This window comes from Vombatus ursinus, unplaced genomic scaffold (genome assembly GCF_900497805.2).
Source record: "Vombatus ursinus unplaced genomic scaffold, bare-nosed wombat genome assembly UNPS02014959.1, whole genome shotgun sequence".
NCBI classification, from domain to species: domain Eukaryota; kingdom Metazoa; phylum Chordata; class Mammalia; order Diprotodontia; family Vombatidae; genus Vombatus; species Vombatus ursinus.
In genome coordinates this window covers 6,112,879-6,130,098 of record NW_020954737.1, presented here as the reverse complement: position 1 = coordinate 6,130,098, position 17,220 = coordinate 6,112,879, and the positions used below count along the sequence as shown (strand labels likewise).

The 17,220-nt window shown below is 40.7% G+C and overlaps 1 protein-coding gene across 1 annotated transcript in view; it reads left to right on the top strand.

The window, feature by feature from the left end:
• ITGB5 (integrin subunit beta 5) overlaps positions 1-17,220 on the top strand; it is a 191,064-nt gene that overhangs the window by 120,934 nt on the left and 52,910 nt on the right. The window contains exon 10 of the mRNA XM_027845271.1: positions 16,322-16,751. Coding sequence (XP_027701072.1) covers positions 16,322-16,751 — 430 coding nt within the window. The remainder of the gene's footprint in view (positions 1-16,321; positions 16,752-17,220) is intronic.

The following is a 17,220-nucleotide window of genomic DNA, read 5'->3' as shown; positions in this document are numbered from 1 at the left end:
GGATTCATGTGCTTGTGCTGAAGTCTGAAGGAAGTCAGGGCAGCTTAGAAGTCATGACAAAGAGGGAGTACATTGCATTCACAGGAAACAACTAGAGAAAAAGAAGAGAGTTGGGAGATGGAGTGTTGTGTGGGAGGAACAGAAAGAAGACCAGTTTGTCTGGATGGTAATCAATATACTGCATATTGCCTTAAAAACCCACATTTTAATATTATCTATGTTTTGTTTTATTTTATTTATTTAGAGTGTAGGAAGGGGAGAAAGAGAGATTAAATGCCAGAGACATTTTTGTTTTTCCCATATGTAATGGGTTGCCACTTGAGTTTAATGAATAGGTCGGTGACATGGTCCAACTTGTACTTAGGGACAATTCCTCTGACAGCTGTGTGAAGAAGGATAGCTTGAAGAAGGGAGATAAGGTAGAAGGCTGTATAATATAGTGCGGCCTTGAGGCCACATGTGGCCCTCTAGGTCCTCAAGTGTGGCCTTTTGACTGAATCTAAACTTCACAGAACAAATCTCCCAGGTGCCCCACCCCTGGTTTATACTATACTATACTATACTATACTATACTATACTATACTATACTATACTATACTATACTATACTATACTATACTATACTATACCATACCATACCATACCATACCATACCGTACCATACCATACCATGCCATACTGTACTGTACTATACCATACTATACTATATTATGCTATATAATATAGTAATATAGTCCAGGTGAAGGTGATGAGGGTCTGAATGTGATTATGTGGGTAGTAAGACGACATGTATGGTAGCTGTTCTGGAGGCAGAAATAATGGGATTTGGCTAGTGAAATCAAGTTAGCAAGCATTTATTGCCGGGCGCTATGCTAAGCTCTGGGTATACAAAGAAAGGCAAAAAATAATTGTTGCTTCCAAGGATCTCACCATCTAATAGGAGAGACAGCATTCAAACAAAATATATACAGGATAAAGGTGACATAGAATTAAGGACAACTGGCAAAGGCATCTTGTAGGACTTCAGCTGAGATGTAAAGGAGGCCATGGAGAGGTCCATGTAAGGAGGTAAGATTGTTGTTCCAGGCATAGGGGACAGTCGGGGAAAATGTACCAAGTCAGTGGATGGAATATCACATGCATGGAACAGCAAGGAGGCCAGTGTTACTGGATTGTAGAAGTGGAGAGATGTAGGAAGGGGCCAGTTATGGAGAGTTTTGAAAGCCAAACAGAGGATTTTATATTTAATCCTGGAGGGGACAGCATACCACTGGGGTTTACTGAGTTAGTAGAGTGCCATGATCAGACTGATTGGACATGTGGGGTGAGAGAGGGTGAGGGGTTAAAAATAACACCAAGATTGTGAACCTTGAGAAATTTCAGAAGACAGATCAGTGTCCATCTCTGGGCTTTTGTTTGAAGCTTCTTAAGCTCAGTGGGACCTGCTAGACTTTGGGCTTCCCTGGCAGAGCCTTTAAGGACTCAGAGTCACCTTCAGGCCACATTGCACAATTGTAGGAAGGCTTAAATAGAAGGAAATAGTCTTGGACTGCATTTATAGCAGTATAGTGTCCATGCTGTATTCTAGGCCTACACAACCTGCAGCCTGCAGGCCAAAAGTGGCCCGTGGCCATGCCAAAGGATTTCCCGGCACACAGAAAAATGTAAGGGATGTTTTCCCCTACATATTTCACAGGTCTTCCAAAATCTTTGGCGGGCCCACAGGTTGTGCAGGCCTGCTGTATTCTATGTTGGTTGGACTAGACAACAAGCATTTATTAAGTGCTTACTATGTGCCACATACTGTGCTAAGCACTGGGAATAGAAATACAGAGCGTCCCAAAAGTCTTGGTGCAGGTGTAAGCTTTAATAGCTATTTGATATTAAAGCTATTGAATAGCTATTAAAGCTTACAACTGCATCAAGACTTTTGGGACACCAAGTACGAGCCCAGAGACAGTCCCTGTCCTCTAAACGGGGAGGGGAGGGGAGAGGAAGACAACAGTTAAGCTTTAATAGCTGAAGACAAAACATAAATGAGAGCTGAAAAGTAGGGGGTGGGGAGTCCATAGTTTTAGAAAGGTATTGAGAAAGTAGAGTCTTTAGGAAAGGATGCTATCTTGTTTGAGAAGAAAGGAATGGCTTTAAAAATGGCACTTCTCCAGAAGAGATGAAAATGTCAAGGTTTTTTTGCAAAATATCCACACAAAAAAAGAGATGATTGCTCCACTTGGGGGGGGGGTAATTTTTATAAAATTCGAAAATTCAAATCAAACTATTTTAGAAAGTGAAACAGGTCAATATGAATGTATATATAGAGCCTGTATCAATTTTCATGCTGTCTTGGGGTGGGAGGAGGGGAGAAATGGGGAGAAAATTTGGAACTCAGAATCTTATGGAAGTGAATGTTGAAAACTAAAAAATAAATAAATAAATTTTTAAAAATTTACAAAAAGAAGTAAAGCAGGAAGGACTTTTTTTCTAAATGCTTCTGCTAGTTTTCTTGCTTTCTCATACAAGAAGGGAGAAAAGAAGTTCCCTTTGGAACTAGGGTAGGACATGATGCTGTCAAAACAGAGCCGAGGCCAGAGACAAGCATTTCCCTTGCTACACTGTTTGTTTCTTTTCAGCGTTCCAGATTTGTCTTCTTGCTGCTCACATGGCCCTTTGGCTCCATTGCAGCCATTTCAGGCTTTTTGTTTTCTGTAGATAAAGAGAAAGCTGGCACAGAGGGACTCCTACTCAGCCTCTCAGAGCTGGGCATTGTGCAGGTTGCCAAGGGCAGGCCTAAGCTCTGAGAGACGGACTCATTTCAGGGCTATTGAGGTGACATGAGAAATCTGTGACTTCCAAAAAAATCCCAGTCTTCTTCCTGATGAAAGAATGGAAATTTAACTGAAGGGCTAGCTGCCTAACTCTGTGGCCAGACAAAAATTTTATGTCATGTGGGTGTCCCCTTTTCTCTAGTGTCAGTCACTCTTGGGCAGATCCATTCTCCAAAAAGTCTACCTCCTCCAAGACCAGATATCTACTTTACATTTGGGGGTTTTCCTTGATAACATTTGTCCCATGGGAATTTCAAGTCTTTAGTGGTATAAAATATCCTTACCCCTCTGACTCGTTCCTCATGTTTATTGATGACTTGGAGGTAGATATAGAAGACATCTATATTAAATCTGTGTATTATAACACTAAGTAGGGAAGGGATACCTAATGCTTTGGATCAAGATTCTATTACAGCGATCTCAACAGACTGGAATGCTTGGGCTAACACTAAAAAGATGATTAATGATAGCTTACATTCATGAAGCCAAAACATAACATTTTCCTTACAACAGCTCTGTGAGGTCCAAGTATTAGTTCAAGTATTCTAATTCCCATTATGGTTCAGGAAATTGAGGCCCCAAATCATAGGGCTTATAAGTGGCAGAGTAGAGACTGGAGCCCTGGTTACCTGATACCATGTTTTATGCTCTTTTCTGCTGTATCACATCACATAACAAAGATCTGAGCTGCAACTAGGGTGGAACAACTGGAATGTTGTCTCAGGACAATGAAATTTAGGTTGCCCTGGTAATACTTGCAGTATTCAGCATGGAAACAAATGAGCAGAGTACTTAGTAGGAATAATTAGCTAAAACAGAAAGCTATGGGATAGTACCTGATTCTTCCAGTTGATGGCCATTCACTCCAAGGTGAACATTTTTCTAGCCTGACCCCATCTCCCCATCCCACCCCACTGACCTCTCTAATAGCAGCCTTGAGAGGGGCCAGGATCTTCATTTTTCCCGCTAGTGTTTTGAATTACTTGTCCCAGGTGTAAAAAGTATTGGTTACTGCTAAACAGGAATCGGGGAGGCTATATGGATAGCGGCTATAGAAGGCCAGGCCTGGAGTCAGGAAGACCTGAGTTCAAATCTGGCCTCAGACACTTACTAGCTGTGTGGCCCTGGGCAAATCACTTAACCCTGTTTGCCTCAATTTCCTCATCTGTAAAATGAGCTGGGGAAGGAAATGGTAAACTGCTCTTTGCCAAGAAAACCCCAAGTAGGTCACAAAGAGTTGGACATGACTGAAACAACTGAACAACAGCAAAACAGGAATCAATGGAAAATCCTAGGTTTGGGTTCCAAAAATCATTTACACAAACATATGATGTCAGACAGCTGATATGGACAGTGGCTCATGGAGAATGACAGTAGGAGTTCGAATTGATCATAAGGAGAATATGAGACAGCAGTGACACAGCTCTTCCAAAAAAGAGAAAAAGTAATACAATCTTAGCCTTCCTTAGTAGAAGCAGGTCCACCTCAAGAGAGGCAGTAATCCCACTGTCTTCTGCTGTTGTCAGATGACATCTGGAATATGATCTGGATGCCATGTTTTTATAAAGGACATTGGAAAAACTAGAGAACATTCAGAAAATGACAGCAATTTTTCTGGAGAAATTTAGGAAAGGTATGATTTCTGGCTTTAGATATTTGAAGGGATTTCATGAAATAGGGAGTAGTGTACCCAGGGAAGAGTATATCCAGAAGTTTTAGGTAAGTCATGTTTTTTTTTTTCAAAATAAGGAAAAAAACTTTCTAGCAATGGAAGCCATCCAACAATGGAATGATCTTTGGAAAGTAGCGAGCCCCTCATCCCTGCAGATCTTCAGGGCCAACTGGCCATTGTTAAGGAATGCTACAGGAAGGACTCCTGAATCAGGTAGAAGATTAGACTAGATGATGTTTGTGATCCTTTCCAACACTAAGAATCTCAGATTCTGTGACTTATTTGGTTCAACTGTTCATTTCAACAAGTGCAGTGCCTTTTATGAGCCACTCCTTCAAACTGGGAAGGTAGCCCAGGCAAGACAGCTAGACAGGAGGCAGGCTGGGATTAATAGAGTGGATTTATTCTGAATAAGACTTGTGAAGTCACCAAATTCCTCTGAGGTTCTCTCCTCTGGTAATTCCATTTGTAATCTTCTCTCATCTTTGGTTCTGACCATTGCCACGGGGTCCTTTGGCTTCAAGGGCCTGGAGAATAAAGCTTGACCCCTAGGAGGCAGGTTCATTCTGTGGTGGGCTTTGTTATATAAATATGCAAGCGGCTTCAGGTTGTGTTACTAATGTCCCACATAAAAGCACTAGCCATGTCCCTGCCACAAGCTTCCCATAGCTTCTCCCCTCCCTTGCTAAACAAGTCATCTTTTTCCTCTGCTGTGTTCCCCAGAACTCAGTCTAGTGGAGATCCGTGGACTTAAGAGTCTGTAGAGCAGCTGAAACCACCTCCCATGTGTGTTCTCTTCCCCATTAGAAGGTGAGCACAATGCCTTGTACACAGTAAGTGCTTAATAAATGCTTAACTTGACTTGAGATTCCCAAAAGTGGAGACAGTCTTGCATCTCTGTATTTCCAGTACTTGGCACAATTCTTTGCACATAATAAATGCAGAGTAAATGCTTTTACATCCATTCATTCAATGAATCCATCTTTGGGCCAAGAAGACCTTTCAGAAATGAGACTCAGCCAAGCAGCCCTCTTGGGAAATCAGAAGCATATTGGTAAGGTTTAAATAACAAATCAGAAACATCAAATTGCTATTTTTGTGACTGAGACTTGGAGAGGAAGTTTTCAGATTGATGGAATAGGGTCCCATGGAAACCCCAAAAGTAACAACAGTTCAAAGACCTGAGCCTGATCCAAATAACTCCAGATGGAGAATTCTAAGTTAACCGCTGGCACCAAGAAATTGAGGCCTAGAACTCTGGGTATTTATCACCTCTGCCTAATAAAGGCTTTATGATTCTTCTATAGGCCCAAGACAGGAAGGATAACAAAGCATTGTTTAACCACTATGGGCTTATATTGTCAAAATCATTTCTGTGCAAATGATTGTTGTTGTTCAGTCATATCTAACTCTTCATGACCTCATGGACCACACCGTCTCTGGGGTGTTCTTGGGAAGAGATACTGGAGTGGTTGGCCATTTCCTTCTCCAGCTCATTTTACAGATGAAGAAACTGAGGCAAACAAGATTAAGTGTCTTGGCCAGAGTCACACAGCTACTAATTTTCTGAAGCCCAATTTGAACTCAGGTCTTCCTGACTCTAGGCCCAGTGCTCTATTCAATGAGCCATCTAGCTGCCCTGTACAGATGAGTATCAGACCTATATATCTGCTCCTAATCTCTCTCCCTTGAGCTCCAGTCCCCCGTCATGAATTGCCTATTAGACATTTCAAACCGTATGTCCCTTAGGCACCTCAAACTCAACATACCCCAAACAAAATTCATCTTTCCCTCAAAACTCTCCCCTCTTCTGAACATCTCTATTACTGTTGAGGATACCACATCCATCCAGTCTCTTCTGTGTTCCTCAACTTCTCTCTCTTACCACACATATGCGATCATTTACCAGATTTTGTCATTTCCATTTCCATAACATCCTTCATATATGTCTCTTCTAGTTTTTCATTCTCACACCTTTTCACTCACCTGGTTAAGGTCCCCACCACCTCTGGCTGGGACTGTTGGAACAGTCTTGCAACATCTTGTATTTTCCCACTCCAATCCACCGTACAGTTCTCAAAATGATATTCCTATAGCTCAAGTTTGACCATACCACCTAGAAGCTCCCTGTTGTTACCTGAAGGATCAAATACGAACTCTTCTCTTTGGTACTCAAAGCACTTCACAACCTGGTCCTTCTCTCTGTGTTATGCATCTTCTGAGATGTTATTTCCCTGTATATGGTCTATGGGTCTTAAACATGACTCTCCCATCCTTATACCTTTGCACTGGCTATTCCCCATATCTGGAATGCTTTTCCTCTTCATCTCTACCTCTTACAATCTCTGACTTCCTTTAAGACTGACTCAAGCATCACCTCCCCCGGACGCCTTTGCTGAATATCTCCCCTTCCTAGTACCTTAGTCTCTAAGGCTGCTTTGTATCTACTTGATATAAATCTTTTTTTTAACTTTCTTTTTTTATAGTATTTTTTCCAATTACATATAAAGATAGTTTTTAACATTCATTTAAAAATTTTTGACTTCCTAATTTTCTTCCTCCTTCCCTCACCTCTCCCTTTCCTAAGATAGCAAGTGATTTGATATAGGTTATATATTTGCAATTATGTAAAACATATTTCCATAGTAGTCATGTTGTGAAAGAAGAAACAGACCAAAACATTTTTATATATCTTTATATATGCCCATATGTATACATGTTGCCTTCCCCATTCAAATGTAAGTAAGCTTCTTGAGACCAGAAACTGTTTTTGCTTTTTCTTTGTATTTCTAGTGTTTAGCATAGTATTTCACACAGAGCTAGTATTTAATAAAAGCACATTGTCAAAGAGCTGTAAGTAGATATTGTTTGCCTCAGTTTCCTCATCTGTAAAATGAGCTGGAGAAGGAATGCTAACCTCCCCTAGTAAATTTGCCAAGAAAATCCCAAATGGAATTACGAAGAGTTGGACACAACTGAAATGATTGAATGACAACAACACCTGCACAGTACTAAGCTAGGTGCTGGGAATACAAAGACAAAAAAAAGTCCCCGCCCTCATGGAGCTTACCTTCTATCTGGATGGTAGAGTGCAAGCTATACTCAGATAAGTAAAAACAAGGTAATTTGACTGGGGACAGAACACTAACAATTGGAGAAGTAGACATCTGGAAAGACTTCAAAGAAGAGGAGGTTTCTGAGTGAGGCTTTGAAGAAAGAGCTACATCCTGAGTTTATAATTCTGAGACCTTAGTATGTATTAAACACTGGCTGTATGAAAAACACTTTGTTTGCAAGGATCTAAAATGTCTCCAGAAGTCTCATGGTGGAAAATGCTATCCGCATCCAGAGAAAGAACTATGGAGTTGGAATGCTGATCGAAGCATACTATTTGCTCTTTTTTTTTCTCTTCTGTTTTGTTTCCTTTTTCTGGTGGTTCCTCCTATTGGTTCTAATTCTTCTTTACAACATGACTAATATGAACATGTGTTTAATAGGAATGTATATGTAGAGCCTATATCAGATTGCATGCCATCTTGGGGAAGGAGGGGGAGAAAATTTAAAACTCAAAAGCTTATGGAAATGCATGTTGAAAACTAAAAATAAATTAATAAAATTTTAAAAAGCACATTGCTAAATGCTGTGGGGTATACAAAGAGGAATAAGACCTGGTCCTTGTTCTCAAGAAGATAGAGGGAGAAAGGAGAGAGAAATTGCTGGTATTCAGTGTTAACAACTGGGGGAATGAAAATCAGTGTTTTGGTGTTTTTTTTTTCCTGTCGAGGTGAGGTGTGACCAGCTTCTGGGCACTGGGCTTGCGCTACCATCTGGCAAACACAGATAGGGCCTGCCTTTGTCCGAGTCACCAGGACAGCCCATGAAAAGAGCCAAAGCTAGAATCCTGTTTATTACATGCTGTGGAGGTGGGAAGAGCTCTCCATCTGTACAGCTTCTTGTTTCTGAGGTGCTCCTCTAGAACCCTCTGAGAGCTTCCTCAGGTTGTGAGGGAGGGTGGTCCTGTTAGTACTTCTTCAGGAAGGGGAAACAAAGGTGCTGAGAAACTCGGGGGCCTTGTCTGTAGGAGATCTGGAATAGAAATCTTCTGGCAGTATTTATGCTCTCTTGAAAGAATCTAGAGAAACCTGTCCATGACACATGCTTTGCTTGAATGTATTTTGCAGAACATGACTTTAAAATACTGGTAATGCAGTAACAGCATGAACCCTGGGGTTTTGGGTCCTTGAGATCTCTGAAAATAACTCTATTATTGCCATACTATAATTGGGTTGGAGGTATTTCTATTGAATATGAAGGGAACTCCACTCTCCCCTTAATATATGCTTCCATAAAACTGTTTTTCTCTTTACCAAAACATTTGGTGTGTATTCCTGAAGAAATATGCACAGTTTAATTTATTTTCATTTGGCAGCTTAGCAATTCTGTTACTGAGGCTTTAGATTTATGAAATATAATGAATATCAAAAGTGTTGTTCAAAATTTTTTTTAAAATCAAAGAATCTAGAGGTTTCTGCTTTTTTTCTCAAAAAAGTATAATAAATCATATGATATAGGACATTAGAGTGGGAAAAGACCTTATAGGATGTCTACTCCATTCTCCTTCCTCTTCCCATTATGATTTTACACATGAGCAAACAGGCCCAGAGAAGTAAAGTCATTTGTCCAAGATAACACAGCTTGTTAGTAGAATGAGAGAAATTTTGCCTCTCGGGGCTTGGCTAAGTATTGGGATTTTTCTCTGTCTCTCTCTTTTCTCATCTGTCCCTACCCTCACCCTGGGTTGTCTTTGTCTTTCAATCTGTGACTTTTTACTCACTTGTTTCTCTGTGTGCATCTTTTTTTGGGGTCTTCCCTCATCTTCCTTTCATCTCCCTACTTCCCTTAACTATTTTCCTATCCATTACCCGTTTCTGGTTTCACAAGAAAGAGCTGATGTGTGTACTTTTCATTATTTCTTGTATTTGTCATACAGACTGTGGTTTACTTTTCTCAATTAAAAAAAAGCAGCTGTAACATTTTCCATTTCTGTTTCTTAAAAATAAACCCTAAAATAAGTTTCTATTTAATGTGTCTCAATTTCTTTTTTTTTCCCCTCATGAGTCTGAAGCCCTCTATAGGAGGGGGGGAAATGTTCCCTCTACCTATCTAAAGGATTCCTTTGCAATCAAATTAATGTGTGGAGTAGAGTCTTACTAACCGGTCATTTAATCAACAAGCATTTACTAAGCTCCTACTATATGTCAAGTCTGGTTATTTTCTAGTCCAGAGGTTCTTACCCATTTTTAAAAAATAGACCCCCTTTGGCAGGTTGGTCTGTCATATGGACCCCTGAATAATGTTTGTGTTTTTAATTAATAATTGAAAGAAATACTAGATTTCAGTAAGAAATTGTGAAAATAAAGATTATTCAAATTTATGAGTCTTGAAATCTATCTATAAACCTCAGGTTAAGGCCTTCTTTTCTAGTCAAATAACAGAGATCATGAAGGTTTACAGCAGAGATGGGGAACCTGCAGCCTCAAGGCCATATGTGGCCCTCTAGGTCCTCAAGTGCAGCCCTCTGACTGAATCAAAACTTTGAAGTTTCAGTCAGAGGGTTTGGAGTCAGTCAAAGGGCAGCATTTGAGGACCTAGAGGGCCACATGTGGCCTTGAGGCCACAGATTTCCCACTTGTGGTTTACAGAATAGAGGTATAAGGCAGGATTTAAACTTGAATCAAGAGCAGACCAGATGGTGGTGTGTTCTCTCAGAGTTCTTTACTTGTTGTTTATTTTTTTTAATAAAGAAAAACTGGTAACCTTTTAAAGCTCCCAGTGACCAGTCACCAGTGGGCAGAAGGAAGACTGATGTGAGTTAGAGTAAATGTCTGCAGCTGATCTGAACTTGGCATGGAAAACAGGGTAGGAACTTCATCTTCCTTGGTCTAATTAAGGGGAATAAAGGCAGGAATCTGGGTCTCATTTCTTGCTTTCCACTGCCTGCCATCACTCAGCAGTCTCTTTGAAGTTTGAAGTTCATGCCATTCAATTTTTAAAAATTATTCTTATTTATTTAATTAAATATTTCCCAATTAATGTAAAAATTTTTTAATGATTATTTTAAAAAATTTTGAATTTTAAATTCTCTCCTTCCCTCCTGATCCTTTCTCCTCCCTGAGAAGGCAAGCAATTTGATCTCCATTATACATGTGAGGTCATGCAAAACATGTCCATATTAACCATGTTTGTGCCATTCAATTAAAACATTTTCTCCCATTTTATCACTCTCTATTTCCTCAATGACTTTTGTACCATGCTTACAATTTTCCTCTCTACCCTCCCCTCCATCATGTTCCATGGTGCCTTCAACATAATGTTGACAATCCTTTTTAATGATCTGGCCTCATAATTCCCAGATCCCTGTGACCTTCATTTATGATAATTTTCAGTTATTCACCAACATAGTCATGCACCTCATCATCATTCTAAAGTTAAATGAACAGATCTTATAGGACTTTAGAAGCCATTGAGTCTTTACAGAGGAGGAAACTGAGGCTCAGGAAGTGAGTTTACCCAGGTAGTAAGTGTCTAACGTAGGATTCAAACTCAGGCCGTCTTGATTTCAAGTCCAGCACTCCATCTGCTATCTCTAAATCATCTAACTTGAGTTACTTGAGTGCACCTAATTGATGATAGGAGGGGAGTCATTAGGAAGTGACAGCGTTGTTAAGAAAAGAACACCAATAAAATATATTTTTGAAGTTAGATATCCAACGTATACTTCCTCTCTGCGTGCAACACCGTTGTTTTAATACTTCTCCCATTTCTTTGGTGCAGAGAATCTGCTCTTTTTGCGTCATTATGATTTCTAGTACATTGAACCCTTCCAGTCTCCTGTCCATTACTCCTTTTTGGCTTCATTTGACTTTTTGCTGAATATAGCTCCTACATTAGTCCTTACCTTGATATTATTCCAACTAGTATGTAGCATGGTCCCTGAGAACAAGCACTGAACTAAGAGGCATAAGATGTGAGTTCAAATACTGGCTCAGTCACTTATTCCTTGTGTGACCTTGGCAAAGTCACTTGCCTTCCCTGGGTCCCAGTGTCCTCATCTGGGAATGAGAGGTCACCTGAGCTAGATGACCTCTGAAGGCACTTCAGCTTCAGTTCTGTGATCTTGGCCAATCCTCAATGCTGGATACCTTGCCAATGACTTCTTCTACTTCATAGTAATAAGCGTTGTTGGAGAAAATTACAAGATGGCGCTTGATGAGTCCTCATCACCCGCTCCCTCACTATTAATTGACAGTGCTTTTATTCATCTCTTATTGATTCCCTATTGGATTTTCCACACTAGGTATTTCAAACCTTTCTCTACTCTCTTTTGACACCTCACTTTAACTCAGTTTTCATAATGAATACGTTGGTGTAGTGAAAGGAACACTGGATTTTGACCCAGAAGACCTGGGGTCAAGTCCCAAATCTCTTGCTTATTAGTTGTGTGATTCTGATGAACTCACATAACCTCCTGAGACTCAGTTTCCTCATCTGTAAAATGAGAATAAGAATACACATGCCTACCGTACAGACACATTGTGAAGAAAGTGACCTGCAAACTCTGAATCTCTACATAAATGTAAGCCATTATTATCATCATGGATCTCTCAAATCAATTTTACCAAATCTCAGAATGTCTTTATATTTTCTGCCTTTTCCTCTGATGTGAGGAGTGAACCTCTTTCCCTTCATTTGTAGATTTATTTTGAAAACCATTTGAAAATTATAATAGGCTATTAAAAATTCCTACTCATTAGACGCTCTAAAATATAATTAGCTGTATACATTCTAGACTTTGATAGAGGTCTTATTCCAAAGGGTCAGTTTTTATATGGCTTCGGGCTTGTTAAGCTGAAGATTTTATTGTAAAAGTCAGTCTTGCCTTTTGATTTGGTATGTACACAATACATTGTTGTCTTTGTTAATGTTCAACATGTGAAGGCAGTGAAAGAAAAAATTAAAAAAAATAACTCAGACTCTGGACAACGGATTTTTTTTTAAAAGAGATGACTTTATTTGAACAAAGAAAAAAACAATGGAATTGTAAAAAAAAAATACACTAAGAAAGAAGGGCAAATGTGCTTTTTAATTTTCTTTCCCTGAATTCTTTATTCCCTTCCTTGAGCCAACTGCTGTAGGATTTTAGAAATGGAAGGGTCCTTAAAGATTAGTTTAGGACTTCTTAAGCTGACGTCTAAGAATTTGCTTTTTAAATGCAACCATTCGTTTAAAAGGCCAGTTGTATGGGACTTCCTCCTCATTGGTGAAGATTGATTACTCAATGACCTCCATCTGTGTTAGGGTTGGGCAGAGTTGGCAAGAGCAGGAGAGGGAGAGATCTGAATTTCTTTTAACTTCTTGCTTCATGAGAGGAGATGTACAATGCCAACCTCTCTTGCAGTTGTTAAAGGGTGAGAGACTTGGAAAAAGTTGACATGAGTGTAGCTGGCGGTTTCTATGATGTCCCTATCTTCCGCTTGTTTACTAGAGATTTTCCCATTGAGTGAGATTTGGGACTCTCTTTGTCTTTGTTAAGCTGAGATATCTCACTTCCAATAGAAGAGCTCCTTCATTTTATATTGTCTACTATATATTCTGTCATAGCTCTTATTTCTTACCTCAGTTTTTCCTCTACTGCTCTTTTTTGATTTTTAAAGTCATCCATTTGCTATCTTTTTTAATCTCTCTCTTTAGTTCTTTTAGTGATTCTTGTTAGGTTTGTGTTTGATCTTCATTTTTCTTTTAGACTTTGTTTGTAGATGTTTTCAAGTTGCCTTCTGAATTTGTGTCTTGAGCTTCCCTATCTCCATAGAATGTTTTTATGCGCAGATTATTTTGTTGTTGTTGTTTGCTCATTTTTCCAGCCTTTGAACTTTATGTTAGAATAGGGCTTTGCTCACTTCTGGTGGTAGTGGGGGAGGGGGGTGTGGGATGAGCTTCTTTCTGTAGCTTGATCTGGGACCCTGTAGGTTTTCTATGCTTCCAAGGTGGTGTGATCCAGGGAGAGGTCTGGTCACTGCTCTCCTGGTCCGTGTATTGGTTCTTACATAGGTAGGGCCCCTGCTCCCTGGTGACTGCAATTACTCCTTTTCACATTGGAACTGTAATCCAGACCTGGGTAATAGGCTTTGGAGCTGCCAAATGGCACCTTATCCTGTGCCCACTGGTAGCACAGGGATCCCCTGGAATCTTTCCGACCAGCTGTTCAGTTCCCTTACTATCTTTGTGCATTGGGTAAGCTCACAGCTGGTGCCTCTACATTCCCAGGCAACCCCCATCCCAGTGTCTGCTAACCTTTTTACCTTCCTAAGCTGCTCTGGACTGGAAAAATGACTCACTGTGACTTTTTGTTAGCTTTTCCACTCTGAATTCGATTTGGCATTTTTGGTGGTCAGAGTTTTGGGGAAGGCTTGGCAGTTGTGACCATTCTGCCATCTTGACTCCACCTTCTCTGGCATATGTTCTCATATGTATACTTTCTCTGATTTCTGTTTTGCTCTCTACATGGATAAATGGATTTCTTTGCTATTTGTTATGTGTGTTAAATGGTGAAACTGGCATTTGGTGGGAAAGAAGCCATGCCTTGGATATATAAAGTTTGGAGCTCTCCTTTCTCCATTAATGAACAGCAATCAGGAGTGTAGCTTGAACCTTAAAGTTACTTCCCTAAATATTTAAAGGAACTGATAGAATTCTAGCCCCTCTCCCAGAGGAAAGTAGAGTGGCCAGCCTCCGGCCCCAATCTTCTACTTCTCTTCCTGGCAGGCATTAAAATTTGTCTTGGTGGGGAGGGGAAGAGACGTTAGAGACACCTATTCATGTCTGCTTGTGGGCCACATCAAGACAGACACATTACAGAAGTGTTTTTGTAACTGTATCTCAATAGAATTGGTTTCCTCTGTAACCCCATTATTTTATTTTATGCATTTAAAAACATAGGCTCCCCAAACAGTTAATTCCTTCAGTGTTTTGCCCTCAGATCTGGTTTGCATCTCTCTTATTGATGATGCTGCAGCACACCTAGCATGTATAATAGAACCAGCCTAAAACCTCTTCTGTTAAACATGAGTTGGGAGCTAACGAGATTTGTCAGCTGCCAATCTCTTCTAAGATGAGTAAATGCGATGCTGTACATCAAATCTCTGAAAGCTGCTCGCTGCTTTTCTGCTTTACTGTTGCCAACTGTGTGTTGGCTCAGCTTTCCCTCCAAATTAGTAATGAACTGTTCATGCTCAGAGAAGCACTCTAATATACTTGGGCTAGTTCAAGGCCCTGATTTTATAGGTGAGGAAACCAAGACCTAGAAATGGCAAAGTAACTTGCCAGGGTCACACAGCTGGCTAATGCCATGTGTCAGTCAGGATCTTCCTATAGGAAAATAAGCCGTTCTACCACACCATCCCTGCAATACGCTCTTCCCCCCCCCCCCCAGCAAAAAGAAAGAAAGAAAGAAAGTAAGGAAGGAAGGAAGAAAGAAAGAAAGAAAAGGTTTCCCTAGACTGCCAAAGGAGTGCATGACGTAGAAAAGGTTAAGAATCCTTGGGCTAGTTCAAGGCCCTGATTTTATAGGTGAGGAAACCAAGACCTAGAAATAGCAAAGAAACTTGCCAGGGTCACACAGCTGGCTAATGCCATGTGTCAGTCAGGATCTTCTTTCTCTTAGTCCAGTGTCCTCCATCCACAGCCCCACACTGCCCTATCTCCTTGATTGAGTTACTCTCAGGATAATCTCAAATGCCCACTTTCAGGAGACTTAAAGTTCCCTGAGGACAAAGACTTTTTCATTTTGTCTATGCATCCTCACATTGTACCCTTGCATATAGTAGGTGATTAATAAATGCCTGTTGAATTGAGGCCAACTCCTTCCTGTAACCTCCCTGACTCCCAGACTCCTCTTCCTCTGGCACTTTGTCGATACTTCCCTTAGGGCAGTTTTATTCTGCCTTCCAGCATAGCCATATGAGAGGCAACATAGAATAGATAGATAGATAGATAGATAGATAGATAGATAGATAGATAGATAGATAGATAAAACATTTACTCAGCACTTACTATGTGTTAGGCAAGTGTAGTGGAAAGAACTTAGGTTTCAGTAAATAATTAGGTAAACTGTTCATAGGGCTGCTGCAAATCCCTAAGCTCCATTTATGTGCCACTGTTTATTATCTTTTAAAAAAGATATTCATGTATTAATTTTTTTTGAGAGATAAGGTGGCAAAGTGGAGAACTGGCCTCAAAGTCAGAAAGATCCGGGTTGAAATCCTGCCTCCCACGAATGCTGACTGTGTGCCTGTGGACAGGTCACTTACCCACCCATTGTCCTAGGCAAAATTATAAACTATATAAATTTATATATGTGCCGGTCTGCCTTGGAAGAATGATTTTCCTATCTGCAATTTCCTATACCAATGAAATCACAGGATCAATTCGATCTCAGTTTTATTTTAAAATTTTTTCTTCATAGCTTTTGTTTTTATGTCACCAAATAGACTCCCTCTTCCTTTCCTCTAACCGTGGGATGTTCTCTTGTGGCAGTGGTATTAAAAAATAAAAACCAAGAATTCAACAAAACCATCCTCCAGACAGTCTTCGGCTGACAATGTATACAGTGTTCTGTATCTGTAGTCCCAGCCCCGCCAAGGAGGGAGGTGCATCTTCTCCTCCCCTTGTAGGGGCTCATTATAATTACTCAGCATTCCCTTTTGTTTTATTGTTCTTGTTTATCTTGTTAGAATCTTTGTGCATTTTCTCTCTTCTTCTCTGCCCAGGTATCATTTGAGGTGTCCGTAGAAGCCCGAAGTTGCCCTTCCAAAGACACCGAGCACACGTTCACCCTGAGACCAGTTGGCTTCCGGGACACCCTGGAGCTCGTGGTGACCTACAACTGCTTGTGCAGCTGCACCAATATGACTGAGCAGGACAGCCCTCGGTGCAGCGGGAATGGGACTTACACCTGTGGCACCTGCGAGTGCTACCAGGGCCACCTGGGCTCCAGGTGTGAGTGTCAGGAGGGAGAAAACCGGGACCTCTACCAAAATCTGTGCCGTGAGATGGAGGGCAAGCCCCTGTGCAGTGGGCGGGGGGAATGCAGCTGCAACCAGTGCTCCTGCTACGAGAGTGAGTTTGGGAAGATCTACGGGCCCTTCTGCGAGTGTGACAACTTTTCCTGCGCCAGAAATAAGGGAGTCCTCTGTTCAGGTAGGTGTGTGACGGGAAATGACCTCTGCTTTGCTTAAGCCTTCGCAGGTGTGAATGCGGCTGCCTAAATATGTGTTGGACCACCCTAGGTGCTGTTGAATGCTCTTGCAAGGATGGGTACTACTCCTCAAACCATCAAACCTGCCCTCTTCCCTCCTGGGAAGGCAGCATGGTGTAATGGAAAGAACACTGACTATAATCACTAGACCTGGTTCAAATCCTGCCTTAAACATTTAGTTCCTACTTGACCTTAGGCAAAACAGTTGGGCCTCATTTTCCTCATCTGTAAAATGAGGGAGTTCAATTAGATAGCGTCTAAGGTTCCTTTCAGCTCTAGATATATAATAATATGGGTTTCTTTGTCTCAGAGATGCAGGTAGTAGCAGGGCTGCTGGGAATTTCTACTGTGACTGCTTTCCTCAGGGAAGACAGAATTAAATATGAACATTTAGTTGGTGCCTATTATATG